We start from the raw sequence: 18948 nt of genomic DNA, 5'->3' as shown, positions 1-18948 counted from the left end.
AATGTTGTGTTTCTGCTGTACAGCAAAGTGAACCAGTTATACATATACATATATCCACTCTTTTTTAGATTCTTTTCCCGTATAGGTCATTACAGAGTATTGAGTAGAGTTCCCTGTGCTATAGGTCCTTATTAGTTTTCTATTTTATATATAGTAGTGTATATATGTCAGCCCCAAAATATGCGTTTTTGATGGATGGCTTAAAATCGCTGAACCTAATCACTGGTTTTGTTTGTCATTGTTTAGATAACCTTGGAGCTTTTGGATAATGTGACAGTTGGGATGCAGTGATGTCGACTCTCTGTCCACCACCTTCTCCAGCTGTTGCCAAGACAGAGATTGCTTTAAGTGGTGAATCCCCTTTATTAGCAGCAACCTTTGCTTACTGGGACAATATTCTTGGTCCTAGAGTAAGGCACATTTGGGCTCCAAAGACAGAACAGTTACTTCTAAGCGATGGAGAAATAACTTTTCTTGCCAACCATACCCTCAATGGAGAAATCCTTCGAAATGCAGAGAGTGGGGCGATAGACGTAAAGTTTTTTGTCTTGTCTGAAAAAGGAGTAATTATTGTGTCATTAATCTTCGATGGAAACTGGAATGGGGATAGGAGCACCTATGGACTATCAATTATACTTCCCCAGACGGAACTGAGTTTCTATCTCCCACTTCACAGACTGTGTGTGGATAGATTAACACACATTATCCGGAAGGGAAGGATATGGATGCACAAGGTGAGTGGGTTTGGAAGCTTATTAAGCATGCTCACCTAGCTACTGAAAGTTTACCTTCTGATACATTTTTATCTAATTTTTAGAAATTATATGCAATTAACTTCAAACAGGAGCTGTTATTTGCTTCTACCCTATTAGGTACCGATAGATCTAGGCTGATGTCTGTGGTCTTCTAACTGGAAAGTAGGAGATGATAGCTTCACATTGTAAATAGAAAGCCAAAGCTTAGAGAAATAAGGAAACATAAGTTTTAGAGTCTGGATTTGTCTTGGGAGCCTTTGACTCTAAAAGCTTTTTGTTTCTGCATTGCATGACCCTGTCTTTCACTTACCACTGTGTGGGCATAAGCAGTTCAGAACAATAGTTTCGTAAGCCTTTGCCCAAATAACCTTTGGTCCCTTTAATTTCTTTGCCAAGTTCCCAAATTTGTAAAATAAAGAAGAAGTTGGACCAAATGGTTTTCAGGAGATATTCCTTTTAATTTTGTAGATTGAGGTAGAGGAAATCATTGTTGTCCCCTAATCTTATAGTTTAATATATAGTGATAATTATATTTCCATATACTGTAATTTTGGCAGATGAGAAGAACAAATTTAATTCTCCTTTCTGCTTTGCAGTTTGATACTAACATGGAAGTCCACTAAAGCCTTACTGATTTTATAAGGCTTTTTACCAAATAGTAAGGAAAAATAGTATCTTTTAAAAGAAGAGTTTTTTTTACTGTGTTTGTAGGCTTGCCTCCTTTTTTCTCACATGCTTATGAAAATCATTTAAAATCTGGAAGCTGTATAGTCACTAGATTCGTCTGGATCTTATCTAATTTGAAAAGTACAAATCATTAGTTTCCTTTGTGAAACTATGCAGATGTTACATTGACTTTATCTGTTTTTAACTGCAGACAAAAAGGGTGTTTTTATTTTATTCTGTATTGTCTGTGAGAGCATGGATTTGTTGGATTAATCCCCCCCTTTTTTTTTTGCCCTAAAGTGGAACGTGTTGTTCCCATGAACTAAATTACCCAAGAAGATGTCTGCCATTCAACTGTATTGTGAAAAATAAACAAGTATCAAAATGTTGTGTTTTTTTTTACTTTAATGAATTTTCTCTCGCTCAGGAAAGGCAAGAAAATGTCCAGAAGATTGTCTTGGAAGGCACAGAGAGAATGGAAGATCAGGTAAGGTGCAGATTGCATATTACAAGACACTGCCAAACCCACTACATATGTCTGTATAAAGCTAAGGGCTGCTTCTGTTAAGGCCTTGAAGACATACTAGCTTGACAGAGTGAGCCTGAGCACGAACAGAATCTTTATGGAGATAAATGGAATAAACTGGATGAAAATTTCCATATCTTAGACCTGAAAAGTTAAATAAGTAAAGGATAATAATAATTGCATCCACAAATTAATATTTTGCTTCCCTTTTTTTCTGTTTGCATGGGCTAAGTTTTGGATAACTTGTTCATAGTAAAAATTTTAAATTCTATATTTTTAAGGTATTGCTTCTCAAACATTTCCACAGAAGTAGTTGTAACAGGAGAGTGAGTGCCCCGAAAGTATCTGGGGGTACAGACACAGCTCTAAGCATAATATTTCTTTGAAGTCTCATGTTGTATCTTTAAAACTCATGCAATTTACATTTTATTCCATGATATATCTTTTTGTTTTAATATTACAGTTTGCCGGTGATATTCCTCACCTTCTTACCACTTGGGCTTTCAGTGGTATCAAGTCTCCAGGAAAACATGCTGTGTTTATCCCATGGTTTTGAACATCCTTAGGGAGCGGGCACCAGGGTTTGAGAAGCATGATTGCAAGGGTATGGCTTCCCTTATGGAAATTAATTGCAAAACATTGCAGCCTAGGACAGAGGCGTTTGGAAGGCGAATCCCCAAAGGAAAAAGTGTTCTTTGCTTTTACTTTCATTGCTTCTGGCCACCCTCCTTGCTCCTCTGTTAAAACTCCAGTCTAAACAAGCCTTCTCCCTGGTTCTCTTTAGCCTGCCTGAGACAAATGATATTTATTTATTTATTTTTTTTATAAATTTATTTATTTATTTTTTGGCTGTGTTGGGTCTTCGTTTCTGTGCGAGGGCTTTCCCTAGTTGTGGCAAGTGGGGGCCACTCTTCATCGCGGTGCGCGGGCCTCTCACTGTCGCGGCCTCTCTTGTTGCGGAGCGCAGGCTCCAGACGCGCAGGCTCAGTAGTTGTGGCTCACGGGCCCAGTTGCTCCGTGGCATGTGGGATCTTCCCAGACCAGGGCTCGAACCTGTATCCCCTGCATTGGCAAACAGATTCTCAACCACTGCGCCACCAGGGAAGCCCGACAAATGATATTTTAAACAATAACTTTTTCTAAAAGTTTGTCAAAATACAGGAACATGAACAAGGGAAATACAAAACCCTATAAAATGATCTTCTTTACAAAATTGTTAAGTTTGTACTTTTGTAAATAACTTTTACAAAAGTCAGAAGGAGGTAATTATGGGGCAAGTTCTAAGACTTACAAGGAAATGTTTCCCTTCACTCAGAGAAGCCCAGCCTTTGCTTGCTGGTCACTAAGCAGGGTGCCAAGGAATGGGATGAATTTCACCAACTTCTAGATGTACGGAGTAACTAGTCAAGTTATCTCAAAATAACGAAATTTAAGACCCAGTAAAATTCTACTTTTTCTGGGATTTTTTTTCAAACCAGAAACCTGTACTTATAAAGTTGACCACTATTAACATTTAGGTTTATTTCTCGTTTAAGGGCTTTTCTTGAAAATGTTATCCTATCCCTTCTATGTCAGGAGTAAAGTATACTTGGACAAACTGGAGGTTTTTAAAGGGGAAACGTTCACCTGCTGAAAAGTTCAAGTTAGAGAAGTCCAAGGAGGAAATAACTGGAAGCATTTTCTTTTAGAGCCTCTTCTGTGTTCAGCCGTCTAGGATTTGTCATTGTTGTTAAGCTTCAATGAGCATAGCCATTTGCTTATGATGATAAATGTCTGAGATGCTGTAAATGACATACTATATATGCCTGCACCTAAGGGAAGGTATTTTCCCATAACTATCCTTTCTGAAAAGGAGGAGTCACCTGATAATTGAGTTCTTGCAAATCTCATATCATGTGCTTGCAGTGACTTTATTTTGAACAATAAATACTGTTTGAGGATGATACTTAGTCTAAAACAACTTTAATCAGTGCTAGTTTTAGATGCTTATAGCTGTCATCTGATAAAATCATTTTACAAGGAAGCAAATTTAACGCAGCTTCAGTTATTAATCTTCTTGAATTGCATGTGTTGATTGTTGTAATTGTAAGCAGACATTTAAAAAATTACTTTGAAAAGCAAAAACAATGAGTGGTTTTATGTTTGTAAGTTACTACAGGATGGATTTTTTTTTTTTTTGAATAATAAAACCTCCTCTGTGATGCAAGGGGGCCTATTAGGATAAAATTTCCAGAGACAGCATCACATTTATATTCTGAAGCAACTTATATGATAAGGGGCTCTGAAAACTAGGTTTGGTCACTCAAAAAAAGGACTGACTGCAAGGATGACAGAGGTTCTAATTTGAATATGCATGTAAAGAGTTTGAATATAATCATTTCAAAAAACGTGAATGAGGGGAAAAGTTTTATTGTTAGATCTTACATAATAGGTGATTTAAAAAAATTTTTTTTAACATCTTTATTGGGGTGTAATTGCTTTACAATGGTGTGTTAGTTTCTGCTTTATAACAAAGTGAATCACTTATACATATACATATGTTCCCATATCTCTTCCCTCTTGCGTCTCCCCCCCTCCCACCCTCCCTATCCCACCCCTCCAGGTGGTCACAAAGCACCGAGCCGATATCCCTGTGCCATGCGGCTGCTTCCCACTAGCTATCTACCTTATTTTTGTTAGTATATATATGTCCATGTCTCTCTCTCGCCCTATCACAGCTCACCCCTCCCCCTCCCCATAGCCTCAAGTCCATTCTCCAGTAGGTCTGTGTCTTTATTCCTGTCTTACCCCTAGGTTCTTCTTAACATTTTTTTTCTTAAATTCCATATATATGTGGTAGCATACGGTATTTGTCTTTCTCTTTCTGACTCACATATATACAATGGAATATTACTCAGCCATAAAAAGAAACGAAATTGAGCTATTTGTAATGAGGTGGATAGACCTAGAGTCTGTCATACAGAGTGAAGTAAATAATAGGTGCTTTTAAAACATGCGTAGCTAAAAATTGATAGACATATGACAGTTTCATCTGCCTCTAAAAGTTTACATATTCAGGATGGGCAAAACATTTTGGGGGAGTGGTGGTGGCAGTGAATAAGTGAGGGAGCACCCGTATTTGAGACGCTTTATGTGTGTGGTGTTCTGTATTGAATTTTCAGTTTCATTCTAGAAACTGCAGATTTTAAAATTACATCTTTGAGATGTAATAAGTAGTAGCATTACCTTGAAAGAACACTGAAGGAAATTTGTCTGCTTTATTGATTCTTAAAAATATATGTTATGACTTTGATTTGCATTTGGGTAGATTATACCTTATTATGAATGTAGAGATTGAGGGGGTTTTTTAGATTTTTTTTTTTGATGTGGACCAATTTTAAAGTCTTTATTGAATTTGTTACAACACTGCTTCTGTTTTATGTTTTGGTTTTTTGGCCGCGAGGCATGTGGGATCCTAGCTCCATGACCAGGGATCGAACCTGCACCCCCTGCATTGGAAGGCGAAATCCCAACCACTGGACCACCAGGGAAGTCCTGAGATTGGGTATTGATTCACACTTTACTACTGAGTTATCTGCTGAGGATTTCAAAGCCTTTTTATGCTTGGCTTTCCTCATTTTTAATATAAAATGCATCAGTGACCTTTGATTAACAAAAGTTCTTATATCTCAAACAAAATTTCAAAGGAGAACCTTTCTAAATTTGGTGTGGTGATTTAATTATTTTGTGTAAATGATAAACCAATGATTCCATTCTGACGAAAGAAAATTATTCCTGGGATTTCCCTGGCGATTCAGTGGTTAAGACTCCATGCTCCCACAACATTGCAAAACAACTGTAGCCCCAATAAAAAAAGAAAACAAAACTGTATACTTTTAATGAGTAACATATTCTAGGCATACTATGGGATATGGGAAACTTTCCCGTAATAAAGATATTTAATTAACAACAACAAAAAAGTCTTCATGCTCGCAATGCAGGGGGTACGGGTTCGATCCCTGGTTGGGGAACTAAGATCTCACATGTCGCATGGTGCAGCCAAAAAAAAAGAGAAAAAAAGAAAATTATTCCTGGAAGAATGAAAAAGAGTTTTAAATAGCATGTAAATCCTTTAGAAATAGAAATATTTTGGAGTAGTAGACTTGTTTGGGGCTGTTTGAACAAGTTGTCAAGTATTCCTATCAAAGGGTGTTATTCTTTGCTTTCAGTTTTTTATTTTTTATTGCCCACTTTGTCCTATATTGTGTGATTTTTCTTCACCTCATTTTACTTTTTTATGCAGGGTCAGAGTATTATTCCAATGCTTACTGGAGAAGTAATTCCTGTAATGGAACTGCTTTCATCTATGAAATCCCACAGTGTCCCTGAAGAAATAGATGTAAGTTCTCACTTGTAATGTTAAATAGGATATTACTATGATGTATATTAGTAATATTCTAATTTTAGTAATATACATTTTTTTGTCATATATACTGTTCATATGAATTATTAGCCACTTTAACAAACACACTTAAAATCCTGAATTTTATGGCCAGAGGCTTTTTGGTCAGTAATGGTAATATGATAAAATTAAATTCATTAAGTTAATTTCTCCACTTTTGTATTTCCTAAGCGGGAGAATTTCAGACCTTAGAGAATCCATCAGTATTTAATGCAGTACTTTTTGTAACAAAGCAGTGTACAAATCACTGGCAGTTAATGGAAGTTCACTTACCTTCACTAATCTGATTTCCTTAATCATTCATTTGTTGAGGACATTAGGAATTACACACTATGCATGTATAGAGAAATCTTTAGGAAACTATCTTTATTGCTCCCTGACTTGGTAATTAAGATGTGTCTCCTGATTGTGACAGCTCAGAAGAGGAAATTGTTCTTGTAAACATTGTTGCTTAAGCTGTCTGACCAGCTTTCACATCATTTGTTCTGCAAGTTTATAGTGATGCACACAGATTGTTTTATGGGGATTTGTGATGGTCAGAAATGAGGGCAGTGTGTTATATTGAGCCTAGACTTCAGAAAACTTGTGTATTAAAAGTGTTATTTCAGCATTTTGTTACAGCCAGAATAATTTTTTTTTTTTGGTTCATTTTAGATAGCTGATACAGTTCTCAATGATGATGATATTGGTGACAGTTGTCATGAAGGCTTTCTTCTCAAGTAAGAATTTTGTTTCTTTTTGTAAAAACTGGGTGGAGCAGATGCAAATCTTCCGCTCACCTGTGACAAGATTGGGAAGGAAGAAAATAATAACAGAATGCCTACCTTCATTATTCTAGGGTCAAAAATGCATATTTGAACTATTGCTTAGTTTTGTGTTACTTCTTTACTTATCACATGCCTATGATATATTTGATGTTACTCTATTTAATATTTAAAGCAGCTGAATTTCCGTAGTACTCAGGCAAGAATTCTTGGACCCTTGTTTGGTTCCGGTTTCTTGTTTTTCTTCTCATTAAAGCTGGAACTAAGAATCCTTTCAAATTAAGTTGCATTGTGGATAGACTTATTTCGGCCTAGAAAAGAAAATTATTCATATTTGTACTGATCCTTTCCATTTTACAACAGATTTCAGTGCTTAAAAGTGTGAACTCTAAAACCAGACTTCCTGGCTTACGCCTGTGTGACTCTGGGCAAACCACCTGAACTCTCTGTTCCTCCATTACCTCATTTATAAAATGGGAATATTAGTAGTACCTACTTCATAGGATTGTTGTAAGCCTTGAGTGAGATAAATCATATTAAGCATTTAAAACAGTGCATGGCACATATAAGCACATAATAATAGCTAATAGCTTACATTTTCTATTTATATTTCTTCTAAGAAAATGATAATAACAATAATAATAGCCAGTATTTATTGAGTGCCTATGTGCTAAGTCCCTTAACTGAGTACTGCATCTACATGTATAATAATCTCATCTCCTACTTGAGTGTTTCTTTACAATTACAGATTATCAAAAAATTTTATTTTAAAAAATAAGGAGTGAAAGGATAAAGTATTTGCTTTTATGTCTACAGTCTTCTCCTTTAGGTTCATGATGGAGTCTTAGAGGCGTGAGTTTGTTTAATCTCCAGGCCTTACATGGCTTGAATCAGGAGCTCTTTAGTCCTGATTCTGATCAGTGTCAGCCATTCATGTTATTTTTAATCCCATTTGACTTCAAATTAACCACTTAACCTCTCTACACCTCAGTTTCTTCCACGATAAAATGGTATTATTTTACTAACTGCATTGTTTTAAGGTTCAAATAGAATCTGTGAGAGGCATGTGGTGGAAAATGCAAAGTACTATAGAAATAAAAGATGACATTATAATCAGAGTTTTGGTGTTCATCATGTAAAGCTATTCAGAGTTATTTGAAGCTCACTTTATTATTATTTTTTTTTAGTTTGTGAAATTGTTTTACAGTCAGTGTTTTTAATCTTTTTTTTTTTTTTTTTTTTTTTTTTTCAATTTATAGTGCCATCAGCTCCCACTTGCAGACGTGTGGCTGTTCTGTTGTAGTAGGTAGCAGTGCGGAGAAAGTAAATAAGGTAATTTATTTTATAATCCAGCAAACGATCTGACTTTTTAAAACTGCTAACATATTATGGATTGTAATTTAAAGGTTAGGTTGCCATCAAGATGATCTAATAGTATAAGGAGGCAATATAATCTGACCAAATTACTGTGACACCCTGTGGCAATAATGAGTTTAAAGTAAACTGTTTGAATAGGAAATCATTTATCAGTTTCGTTGTGATAATTCATAAATACTTGTCTCAGTACTGTATAAATGGTTTTGAGAATATTTTAAGGTCAGATGTTTTAAAAATATTTGTCTTCTATTTCCTAATGTTATCTTTAATAAATGTGAAGATAGCCATGTACTTTTGGTACTAATTACAAAGAAATGGTATCTGATCATTCATCTTGATTTCACTATCTTTCTTTTCCCCCTAAATCTATTCCTTTTAGGGACCTATTGCTATTAAGTGATCGATGGAGGTTATATCTTATTCAGTAACATTTGTGACCATTTGTTTTAGTGCTATATGAGTTAATAAATAATTAATGAACAGTTACCTTTCCAAGCATTAGGTAATAAACTAAGGAATTTTGTACTTTTCTTCACTGATGATTAATTAGAGAGAGAAAAGTGCACATATCTATCAATTTAAGCAAACCTAATTTTTCTAAGTTTTACACAGGAAATATATTAGGAATGATTATTTGCTTGACAAATATATTCATAATTTTTTTTCTGTAATATAATAAGCTACCCTGTATAATTACTTGACCCTTGATTTACCAAAATTATATTTCTGGTACAACCATTTATGACAGGTTACCTTACCTCTATTATTATATTGCATCTAGTGACTTGTTATTATTTCTGTTACCCAAGGAAGGTAGTTTTCAATTTGTGTCCTCCAAAGCCTTCAGGTTCCACAGGACCTTCCCAGTTGCTTCTTGGAGGGAGAAAGCCTCCATGGTTGGGGCTCTGTTTTTCAAACATTTTTCTCATCCCACATCCTCTTCTAACTTAATAGCTTCTCTTTTACCTTTTCTCTTTTTAATTTAAGAAAAGGTTGCCATCACTAGTTTGAAAACCACTGCGTTAATATAAAAACTCTGAATATAGTCTGAAATCCAAGGTAGTTAGATGGCTTTTTATTTTTCCTAATAGAACTATGATCAGATCCTGTTAGAATGATAGGTTTCTAATCCCCAACCAATGGCTTGCTTATTTTAAATTAAATTTGAAAGAATTAATTCTCATTCTGTTGAAGGAGTTAGACACTTAGACATTCATTGTAATGGGATTTTACATATAGGACTATTAACAGAAGCCATAATTCTGCTTGATTTAACTACATTTAGTTTTCTCGTCCAAACGGTTTACTCGTTTGAAACACACTTGTTGCTGGGTGGAGATACAATCAATAATTATATTAGGTCATTATTTCCTAATATAAGATTAGGAATAAGGGTTCCATGGTCAAATAAGTTTGAGAAAGTCTGCATATTGTTTCAGTTACCTGGAGAGTCACAATATGTATTCAAATGTTAAAGGTTTTGAGATACCATACAGTAAATTTACTAACATTTCCCAAACTTACTTGACCACAGAATACCTATTTTAAGCAACAAGTGTAATATCCCATAGACCATTCCAGGTGACTATGGAATACTTATTTCTCAGAATAGATTTTATTGACAATAACAATTGAAATTTCTATTCAGATCTCTTTCATAAGCAAACCAGTGACCTTTTTACTTCATATTTTAATGTTAAAATATTTTCACTTACAGATAGTAAGAACATTATGCCTTTTTCTGACTCCAGCAGAGAGAAAATGCTCCAGATTATGTGAAGCAGAATCATCATTTAAATACGAGTCAGGGCTCTTTGTACAAGGCCTACTAAAGGTATAGTTTCCATTTATCACGGGTGAACCCATTTCTTTAAAATCATTTTTGAGAATCTTTATACATATATTTTGAACATTAGCATTTAATGTGTCTCATGTTTATATGCCAAGGATCTGACTTCCTTTACACAGGTCTGAACATGGAGTATATGTCATATGAATGTATAGTTAGTATCTGTGAAACATCACAGAATAGCTTTCTTTGTGTTTCTCTCTGGTTTCCTGTAGCTGCCTGTCTGGCCTCAGGATTTTTTTTTTTTAATACGTGCTTGAATCAGGTTCCATAACTAAATGGGAATATTTCTTTTTTTACTGAACGGATTTGAATTTTTGTGTTACCATTTTATGTTTAAAGTACCATATTCATTTACTGAAAAAACGTTAAGCTGCTTCCTATCTTGAAACAGTGTACAGGACTCAAGCAATTCCCAGATGTGTGTGTGTGTGTGTGTGTAGACACACACACATATATACAAAAGAAAAAATTATTTTATATTTTTCCTTTATTTACTTGAGTCTGCTTTTCAAGGAGCAACACAGATAAATATAAATTAGCAATTATTTTCAATAATTATGGGGAATCGTTTTTCACTTTATTGAATCTATTACTGATGTTTCAAGTATAGTCAAGGGTGTGAAGAAGTAGATTTCCTAATGGCTCTGTGAGTCTCTCCGAGTGAATGCTTTCTTGAGGATATAGGCATAGTAAAATGAAAGAAAAAAATACTAAAAATTGTTGCAAATAAAAATTATTTTCAGCTTTTACATTTTCAATAATGTGCGTGCTCTGAGCTGAGAATAATAGTGTTGTTTAAATACAGAAACTACTTAAAGGGAACTCATTTTTGGTTTGAATTGTACAAATCTGAAAATTAGAACTTCTCCTATCAAAGGCATAATAAGGTACTTAGTACTTTTATCTCCTCGGCATCATCTCATTTATTGTATAGTTTTATCCCTAAAAGGGACCTATACCAAATGCATAGTGGAAAACTTGAAACTATAATTTAATGAAAAAATATTTGTTAAGAGTTTTCCACGCAAGTTTAAATTGTATAGCTTTCCAGAGAATACTTTGACATTATAACAGTACGTACTTGTTATATGGCAGCTGGCGACCCAACTGATTATACCTGGAAAGAAGTACATGTTTTACTTACTGTAAAAATACGTATTCATTGAGACTTAACAGAATATATGAATAATCAAGAAGAATGTAAAAAGTCACTTGTAATCTCATAATCCAATGAATAACCCCTGTTAATATTTGGCATGTATCTTTCTGGTCTTTTTTTCTTCTGTTAGTGTTTTTTCATATCTTCCCCTCCCCCCCAAAAATTAGATTATACTCTGCATGTTTTAACTTCATTTTTCACACTGTATTGTGAACATCTTTCAATATGAACACATAAACATTGGCAACTCAATTTTTAGCAGCTAGACAATAAACCATTTTTATTTATTTAATCATTTCTCTTTTTGGATACTTAGGTTGTTTCTGGCTTTTTACTGTCTAACCCAGTGCTGTAACACACACATCACTGGAATTTGGCACACAATCATGATTCATTTTCCAGGATAAATTTCTAGAGCTGTATTTGCTAAGTTAAAGCCAGTTGTATTTTTTTTAATTAAAAGATAGTTCTTCGTACCTTTTGGCGTAAAAGACAGTAAATTTTCTTTTTCTGGGGTTTTATCTTGTTCCTTCATCTGGTACACAGTCCTCTGCCTTTTCATCTTGTCTGTCTTTCTGTGAATGTGGTTTTCATTCCACAGGCTGCAGGATTGTAGTTCTTCTTGCTTCTGCTGTCTGCCCTCTGGTGGATGAGGTTATCTAAGAGGCTTGATGGGAGGGACTGGTGGTGGGTAGAGCTGACTGTTGCTCTGGTGGGCAGAACTCAGTAAAACTTAAGTCCACCTGACTGCTGATGGGTGTGGCTGGGTTCCCTCCCTGTTGGTTGTTTGGCCTGAGGCAACCCAGCACTGGAGCCTACCTGGGCTCTTTGGTGAGGCTAATCGCGGACTCTGGGAGGACTCACGCCAAGGAGTACTTCCCAGAACTTCTGCTCCCAGTGTCCTTGTCCCCACGGTGAGCCACAGCCACCCCCCACCTCTGCAGGAGACCCTCCAACACTAGCAGGTAGGTCTGGTTCAGTCTCCTATGGGGTCACTGCTCCTTACCCCTCGGTCCTGATGTGCACACTATGTGTGTGCCCTCCAAGAGTGGAGTCTCTGTTTCCCCCAGTCCTGTCAAAGTCCTGCAGTCAAATCCCACTAGGCTTCAAAGTCTGATTCTCTAGGAGTTCCTCCTCCCATTGCCAGACCCCAGGTTGGGAAGCCTGACGTGGGGCTCAGAACCTTCACTCCAGTGGGTGGACTTCTGTGGTCTAAGTGTTCTCCTGTCTGTGAGTCACCCACCCAGCAGTTATGGGATTTGATTTTATTGTGATTGCACCCCTCCTACCGTCTCATTGCGGCTTCTCCTTTGTCTTTGCATGTGGGGTATCCTTTTTGGTGAGTTCCAGTGTCTTCCTGTCGATGATTGTCCAGCAGTTAGTTGTGATTCCGGTGTTCTCTCAAGAGGGAGTGAGAGCATGTCCTTCTACTCCGCCATTCTGTGCTGTGAGTCACCCACCCAGCAGTTATGGGATTTGATTTTATTGTGATTGCACCCCTCCTACCGTCTCATTGCGGCTTCTCCTTTGTCTTTGCATGTGGGGTATCCTTTTTGGTGAGTTCCAGTGTCTTCCTGTCGATGATTGTCCAGCAGTTAGTTGTGATTCCGGTGTTCTCTCAAGAGGGAGTGAGAGCATGTCCTTCTACTCCGCCATCTTGGTTCCTCTCTCAGTAAATTTTCTTTTCGTTTATAACAGGATTCAACTGGAAGCTTTGTGCTTCCCTTCCGGCAAGTCATGTACGCGCCCTATCCCACCACACACATAGATGTGGACGTCAACACCGTTAAGCAGATGCCACCCTGTCACGAACATATTTATAATCAGCGTAGATACATGAGATCAGAGCTGGCAGCATTCTGGAGAGCCACTTCAGAAGAAGACATGGCTCAGGATACCATCATCTACACAGACGAAAGCTTCACTCCTGATTTGTATGTCGTGCCCTGCTTTTTGATATTGTCATCAAGCAATATTTGGAAACTGTATCTTTTATGAGTAGAAAGAAAACAAACAATTTGGTGTTTGAAAGGAAAGAAATATTACTAGGAGAATTATACTGGAAGAAGTATTTGGTTAATCAAGCATTTTTTCTTAAATGTCAGCTTTTCTTAATATAATTGTGTTTCCCATAAGATAGGTTAGATTAGTCCTTAAAAATAAGTATTTAAGTATTTATTTAACAAAGGTATATTGAGCCCCTAGGCGCAGTACTTGGTGCTAAGGTTAATAGTGGGCAGTCAGACAGCCCCAGCTCCTTACATTGCTTATAGACTAGTGTGTAAGAGTCATAAAAGGCTTATTAACTAAACCTTATTAACTAAAGAGTTAATTCTAAGTCTGTTTTTCCTTGATATATAAATATAAAATATGGCAAAACTGTCAAAATATATTAATAGAGCATTCTTTTACTTTGCATTTTATATTGTGTTATTCATTTCTTACCATAAAGTCTGATCAGTAAATTAACAAGAAAAAAACTAATGATAATAACATGTTGAATGTGGACTCAACTAGAAAAAAAAAAAGATGATAAATCTGAATTATAAAACACTTAAATGATGTTCTGAAATCAGGAAAAGAAATTGTAGTATACTATCATGGTTCTCTTTAATCAGTTTAAAATGCCTGACACATAGAATGTGCTCAATAAATGTTAACTAGTATAATCCAGGTTTGAGTGTATAAGGCAGCAGTAAAATTGGAGCAAGCAACCCTGTCCTGTGTCTTGAAGAAAAATTTTTGAGCTGAGGCAACAGACATGTGAAGCACCAATAGTCAGACAGAAGGTGTTGCCCAAAAGCATAGCAAGGAAACACCATGTCCAAGGGATCCCCAGCCTCATGTGTCTCTAGGTGCAGAAAGATGGCTTCATTAGGACCCAGCTTTTCCCAGCTCTCTGGTGTTCTTGTTGGGTCCTTTGAAAGATTTAGGGGAATTGGTTTAGAAAACAAAACAATAAGAATTTCAGGTCCCGAAGTTTTCACATATAGGTAATTTTGGCACACGTGTCACAATTCTCAAAATTAATCTGATCCTTCAAGCATTTTCTTCTTTCCTAAAGTGTTTGGGTTTTTTTTTCTATATTTTGGTGGGTTCCTGGAGAGCGTTTTGGGGGGAATTTTTTAACACTTTGCTTCACCTAATTCACATATGACCAATACAATCAATTTATGAAACAGGTATGTTCAGAACACTAGACTTAAATAGCTGAATTCTCTCCAAAGCCAGAGAAAGGTTGTTGTCAGTGCCCACACTAGCCACCGGTTGGATAGCCAGTAATTGTGAAATGCTGATTTCTCCCCCTCTGAGTTTCCTTCTTCTGTAGTAGGGAACACCCACCTGCTAAAACTAGGACATTTTAGGTAGTTTCCTATTACCTCTGCACACACACCTCCTTCCCTGCTACTCCTGTCAGTTATATGATGATCCCTACTATTTTCAGTCTTTCTTTTCAGTTAAAAATTGCTTACCTTAGTAAATGTTATATTACCCTCTGACTTGAGTATAACCTAGCATCCCAGTAAATTCCTTAGGGAAGTAGAAGGCAAGGAAAGGGAAGGAAGAAGAGAAAAGATCAAAGGGGGTTGGGAAAGGGACAGTCTTTTTTAAGAACCTACCATATCCTAGGTTGTGTGGTAGATAAACATTATCTCAAGTGTGAATTACAACTTACCTTCTTACTCTGCTGATTGCCAATTTAGCTAACATTTTCTTAGGTAGCTGATTCATGTTACTTGCCAGATGATGCGCTTGTGGATACAAACCCAGTGATCAAGATGTTGCAGATAACCATCTGTGTGTGTTCCTTAATCCCACCTGAATGTTTCCCAGCATTCGTCCCCTTACCTTTTTTTCTTCCTAAACTGCTTATTAGAAGTTATTAGTATGTGAAGTTAACCTTTTATTTTGTTTTGGTTTTTGGTGGTAGTGGTATGTGTTTATTTTTGTTGCTGTTCTATATTTTTGAGATGGCAGGAATTGGTAATTATATTTATTAATTGCCTAAGGCTCTCGGTATTTTTTTATAATGTGTATGATAGATACATACATACCCTTCCCGGGACTGCTTATACTATTTAAGAGAAAATAATTACTTTGTGGCCTGACAAACTCCAGTAATAGACAAATGTATCCTTGAGTTAAAATGAGTATGTATTTTATATTTTCAAATATATATATCTAATTCTTATAGATATGTTTATAATCCCACTTCTAAGAATTTAATTTATTGGCTGGTGTGAGAGGTTGTGGAAGTCATTTCAACATTTGTCCTGTTTTCTTCATAGGAATATTTTTCAAGATGTCTTACACAGAGACACTCTAGTAAAAGCCTTCCTGGATCAGGTAAATGTTAAACCTGAGATTGTCAGGGTGAATGGTATGACATGTTTTCTTTTTCAATATATTCCACACTGCCTATACTATATATATAATTTAGAATTAAGTCCTTTTGTAGAGTCTGTGATCTTTCTAAAGTGTCAAAATTATTTTTCTTCTGAATTGTTAGAGGGGAGTAGCCTGTATATTAACAATTAAAGATGCAGCATCCCCCAGTTCAAATAATAAATGTTTTAATTCTAAGCACTAACTTATAACCCAAGGGTGTTTTCTTTTGGTAAGGGGGATATTGTACAAATGTTTATTTGCCTTAATTGAGCAAAAAATGTCTTTAAAACTTATTTACATAATAGCATCTTTATTGTCTCATTCATTTGAAAAAAATCTAGATTTTGAAGAAAATTTTAGATTATATGGGTCTTATTTCTTAAGATAACAGAGATTTGTCATAATTATCTTTCTGGGCATCAGGCCAAGAAATAGTGTCATAGATGTAGCTTTGAAATAACATAATCGTTAGGTTGACTAGGAAGTTTGGATCCAGGTCTATGTGGTCTGTGACATATTGCAAAGTTCAAGGGTAATTCCAAGTCATGTAATTCCATGCTTCCCAAGCAGAAATAAAATCCTTCTACCACTACACATGTACCGCCACCCCCACAGAATAGAAAAATATGAATATCTCAAAACCATAGTCTAGGACTTGCCTGGTGGTGCAGTGGTAAAGAATTCGCCTGCCAACACAGGGGACACGGGTTCGAGCCCTGGTTGGGGAAGATCCCACGTGCCGTGGAGCAACTAAGCCCGTGCGCCACAACTACTGAGCCTGTGCTCTAGAGCCCGCGAGCCGCAACTATTGAAGCCCGCGCGCCTAGAGCCCATGCTCTGCAGCAAAGACAAGCCACCACGATGAGAAGCCCGAGCACCGCAGCGAAGAGTAGCCCCCGCTCACCGCAACTAGAGAAAGCCCGCGTACAGCAACGAAGACCCAACACAGCCGAAAATAAATAAATAAATAAATAAATAAATTTATTTATTTAAAAAACCCCATAGTCTAAGCATGGCTCACCTCTGGTAGCTCCAATTTTATTTGAAGATGTGGGCAGAGAAAACTTAAATAACACAGCTAGAAGTAACTTATATCATGATTTTTAATAATAAATAAAATGAACACGGATATAGTCTAAGGCAGAAGGAAAAATTTGAGTCAATTCTTAAAGATAAAACAGAACTGTTAGATAGATCACTCCTAGACCCATACCTCCACCTGCTCCTGTGTGTCAGGGTGCATCTATGGAAGTGGTTAGCTGCTCTAACGTGAGTTATCCGCCAGGCACTGTCAGCGCTGAGACAGAAACATGCTGTGTATAAGTAGAACGGGGCAAATTATTTATAAAAACGCTTCATTATCCTGCAGGTCTTTCATTTGAAACCCGGTCTATCTCTCAGGAGTACTTTCCTTGCACAGTTTCTGCTCGTCCTTCACAGAAAAGCCTTGACACTAATAAAATATATAGAAGATGATACGTAAGTCAGACTCCTAAGTGAAAGAAAAACCTTCATACGTTGCTTTTGTTTTGTTCCCTTTGGACATTTTCTGTATTTTAATTTCTTTTTTATTATTATTTGTAGGCAGAAGGGGAAAAAGCCTTTTAAATCGCTTCGGAACCTGAAGATAGACCTTGATTTAACAGCAGAGGGCGATCTTAACATAATAATGGCTCTAGCTGAGAAAATTAAACCAGGCCTCCATTCCTTTATCTTTGGAAGACCTTTCTATACTAGTGTCCAAGAACGAGATGTTCTAATGACTTTTTAAATGTGTAACTTGTTAATATTTGCGTCACGATCATAATTGCTGGTAAAGTAGCTCCGTGGTATTGGGAAACATGATTCCCTCGGGTTATGCCCTAGAGTCCTACTCAGCAATGGTAGTTAGTTACACTGCAGTTGTCACAGAAAGCCCGTAAGGGGATGTTAGGTGCAGTTACAATAAATGCACCTTTTCCTAGATGTGCTCTCTTGGGAGACAGACGTATGTTTACAATTATAGTAAATATTATTGCTATCTTTTAAAGATATAGGATATAAACTTGACCACAGCTACTGTTTTTTGAAACTTATGATTCATGGTTTACAAGTATCCACGTGAAATCTGAGTTAGCTCTCACAGATATAATACTAGTTGACTTTCCATCTCTTGGTGTTCCTTGGTATGTGGGATTACTGTACTACTTCTACAATCAGCTAAAAATTAGAGCGTTCAAATCATTTCAGTTCCACGAAAGGAAGTTAGCTTGAACATAGGTTAAGTTTTAGAAAGAAAATATTGATCAAGCAGATGTTTTATTGAAATCAATTGTTCGATCCTACTTTGCAGACTTAGTCCTTGGGATTCAGTCTGTGTAGAAACGTCAGGCAGTGTGTATAGTCCCGATTATGGTGAACCACAATCAGGGTGTTTTTCTGTTTGTTTGTTGAGCTCTGTCACAGAAAATGTAGAGAATTGGATTTTATGTTTCAGTAGTTATTGCCAAGTTTTTCAGTTAATTTTCATGATTTTTGAGCCAAATTGAAATGTATACCTCCTGTGCCTTTTGTTTTTCTTGGAAAATATAATCTCTTGGAAGAAGTTCAGATTTCACTAGTCTCTCATTTTTATCTTGTTTTCCTCTTGTATAGTCTTCCTCTGATTTAGCAGAGTCATTATAACTCCGAGATTATTAAATGCAATAGAGAAATACTAACTAGTAAGATTTTTTTTAGGAACAAGAATAGTATCTTCTTCCTTAAATTTCTGCCCATGTTTTTGAAGTTGTTGCCACGTCTCTGCCTGCATCGTAGGAGGACTAGCAGGAGAAAGCTACTGACATGCTATTTACTAGGTGCTACTTTGGCAGAACTAAGTGGTCAATTTCTTTTGTTTCCTTAATGTGCTTGGACCATTTTGCTAGCTATAAAATAACCAATTAACATAATTCTGTGCTAGAACAGTATTGACAAAATAGTATACACAAGCATAAAATATATTTTTATTTAAAACTGTGGAAGTAACATCAAAGGGAAA

The 18948-nt window shown here is 36.3% G+C and overlaps 1 protein-coding gene across 1 annotated transcript; it reads left to right on the top strand.

Moving 5' to 3' along the window:
- Window positions 1–246: 246 nt before the first annotated feature.
- On the top strand, window positions 247–18093 carry C9orf72 (C9orf72-SMCR8 complex subunit). The gene is made up of 10 exons (XM_007455920.1): window positions 247–734; window positions 1849–1908; window positions 6230–6325; window positions 7043–7107; window positions 8412–8484; window positions 10247–10363; window positions 13239–13474; window positions 15830–15887; window positions 17299–17408; window positions 17514–18093. Exons 1-10 carry the CDS (start codon window positions 291–293, stop codon window positions 17698–17700), a joined length of 1446 nt encoding a protein of 481 aa, XP_007455982.1. The 5' UTR covers window positions 247–290; the 3' UTR covers window positions 17701–18093.
- Window positions 18094–18948: the final 855 nt, after the last annotated feature.

This window comes from Lipotes vexillifer, unplaced genomic scaffold (assembly GCF_000442215.2).
Source record: "Lipotes vexillifer unplaced genomic scaffold, Lipotes_vexillifer_v1.1 scaffold644, whole genome shotgun sequence".
In the NCBI taxonomy this organism is placed as follows: domain Eukaryota; kingdom Metazoa; phylum Chordata; class Mammalia; order Artiodactyla; family Lipotidae; genus Lipotes; species Lipotes vexillifer.
Note: the sequence above shows the minus strand (reverse complement) of the source record. Positions and strands in the feature narration are given on the sequence as shown.

Coding starts and splice junctions, on each gene's coding strand:
- C9orf72 (XM_007455920.1), top strand. CDS start 291: ATGTCGACTCTCTGTCCACCACCTTCTCCAGCTGTTGCCAAGACAGAG. Junction 6,326..7,042: donor GTGTCCCTGAAGAAATAGAT/GTAAGTTCTCAC, acceptor GGTTCATTTTAG/ATAGCTGATACAGTTCTCAA. Junction 13,475..15,829: donor GAAAGCTTCACTCCTGATTT/GTATGTCGTGCC, acceptor TTTTCTTCATAG/GAATATTTTTCAAGATGTCT.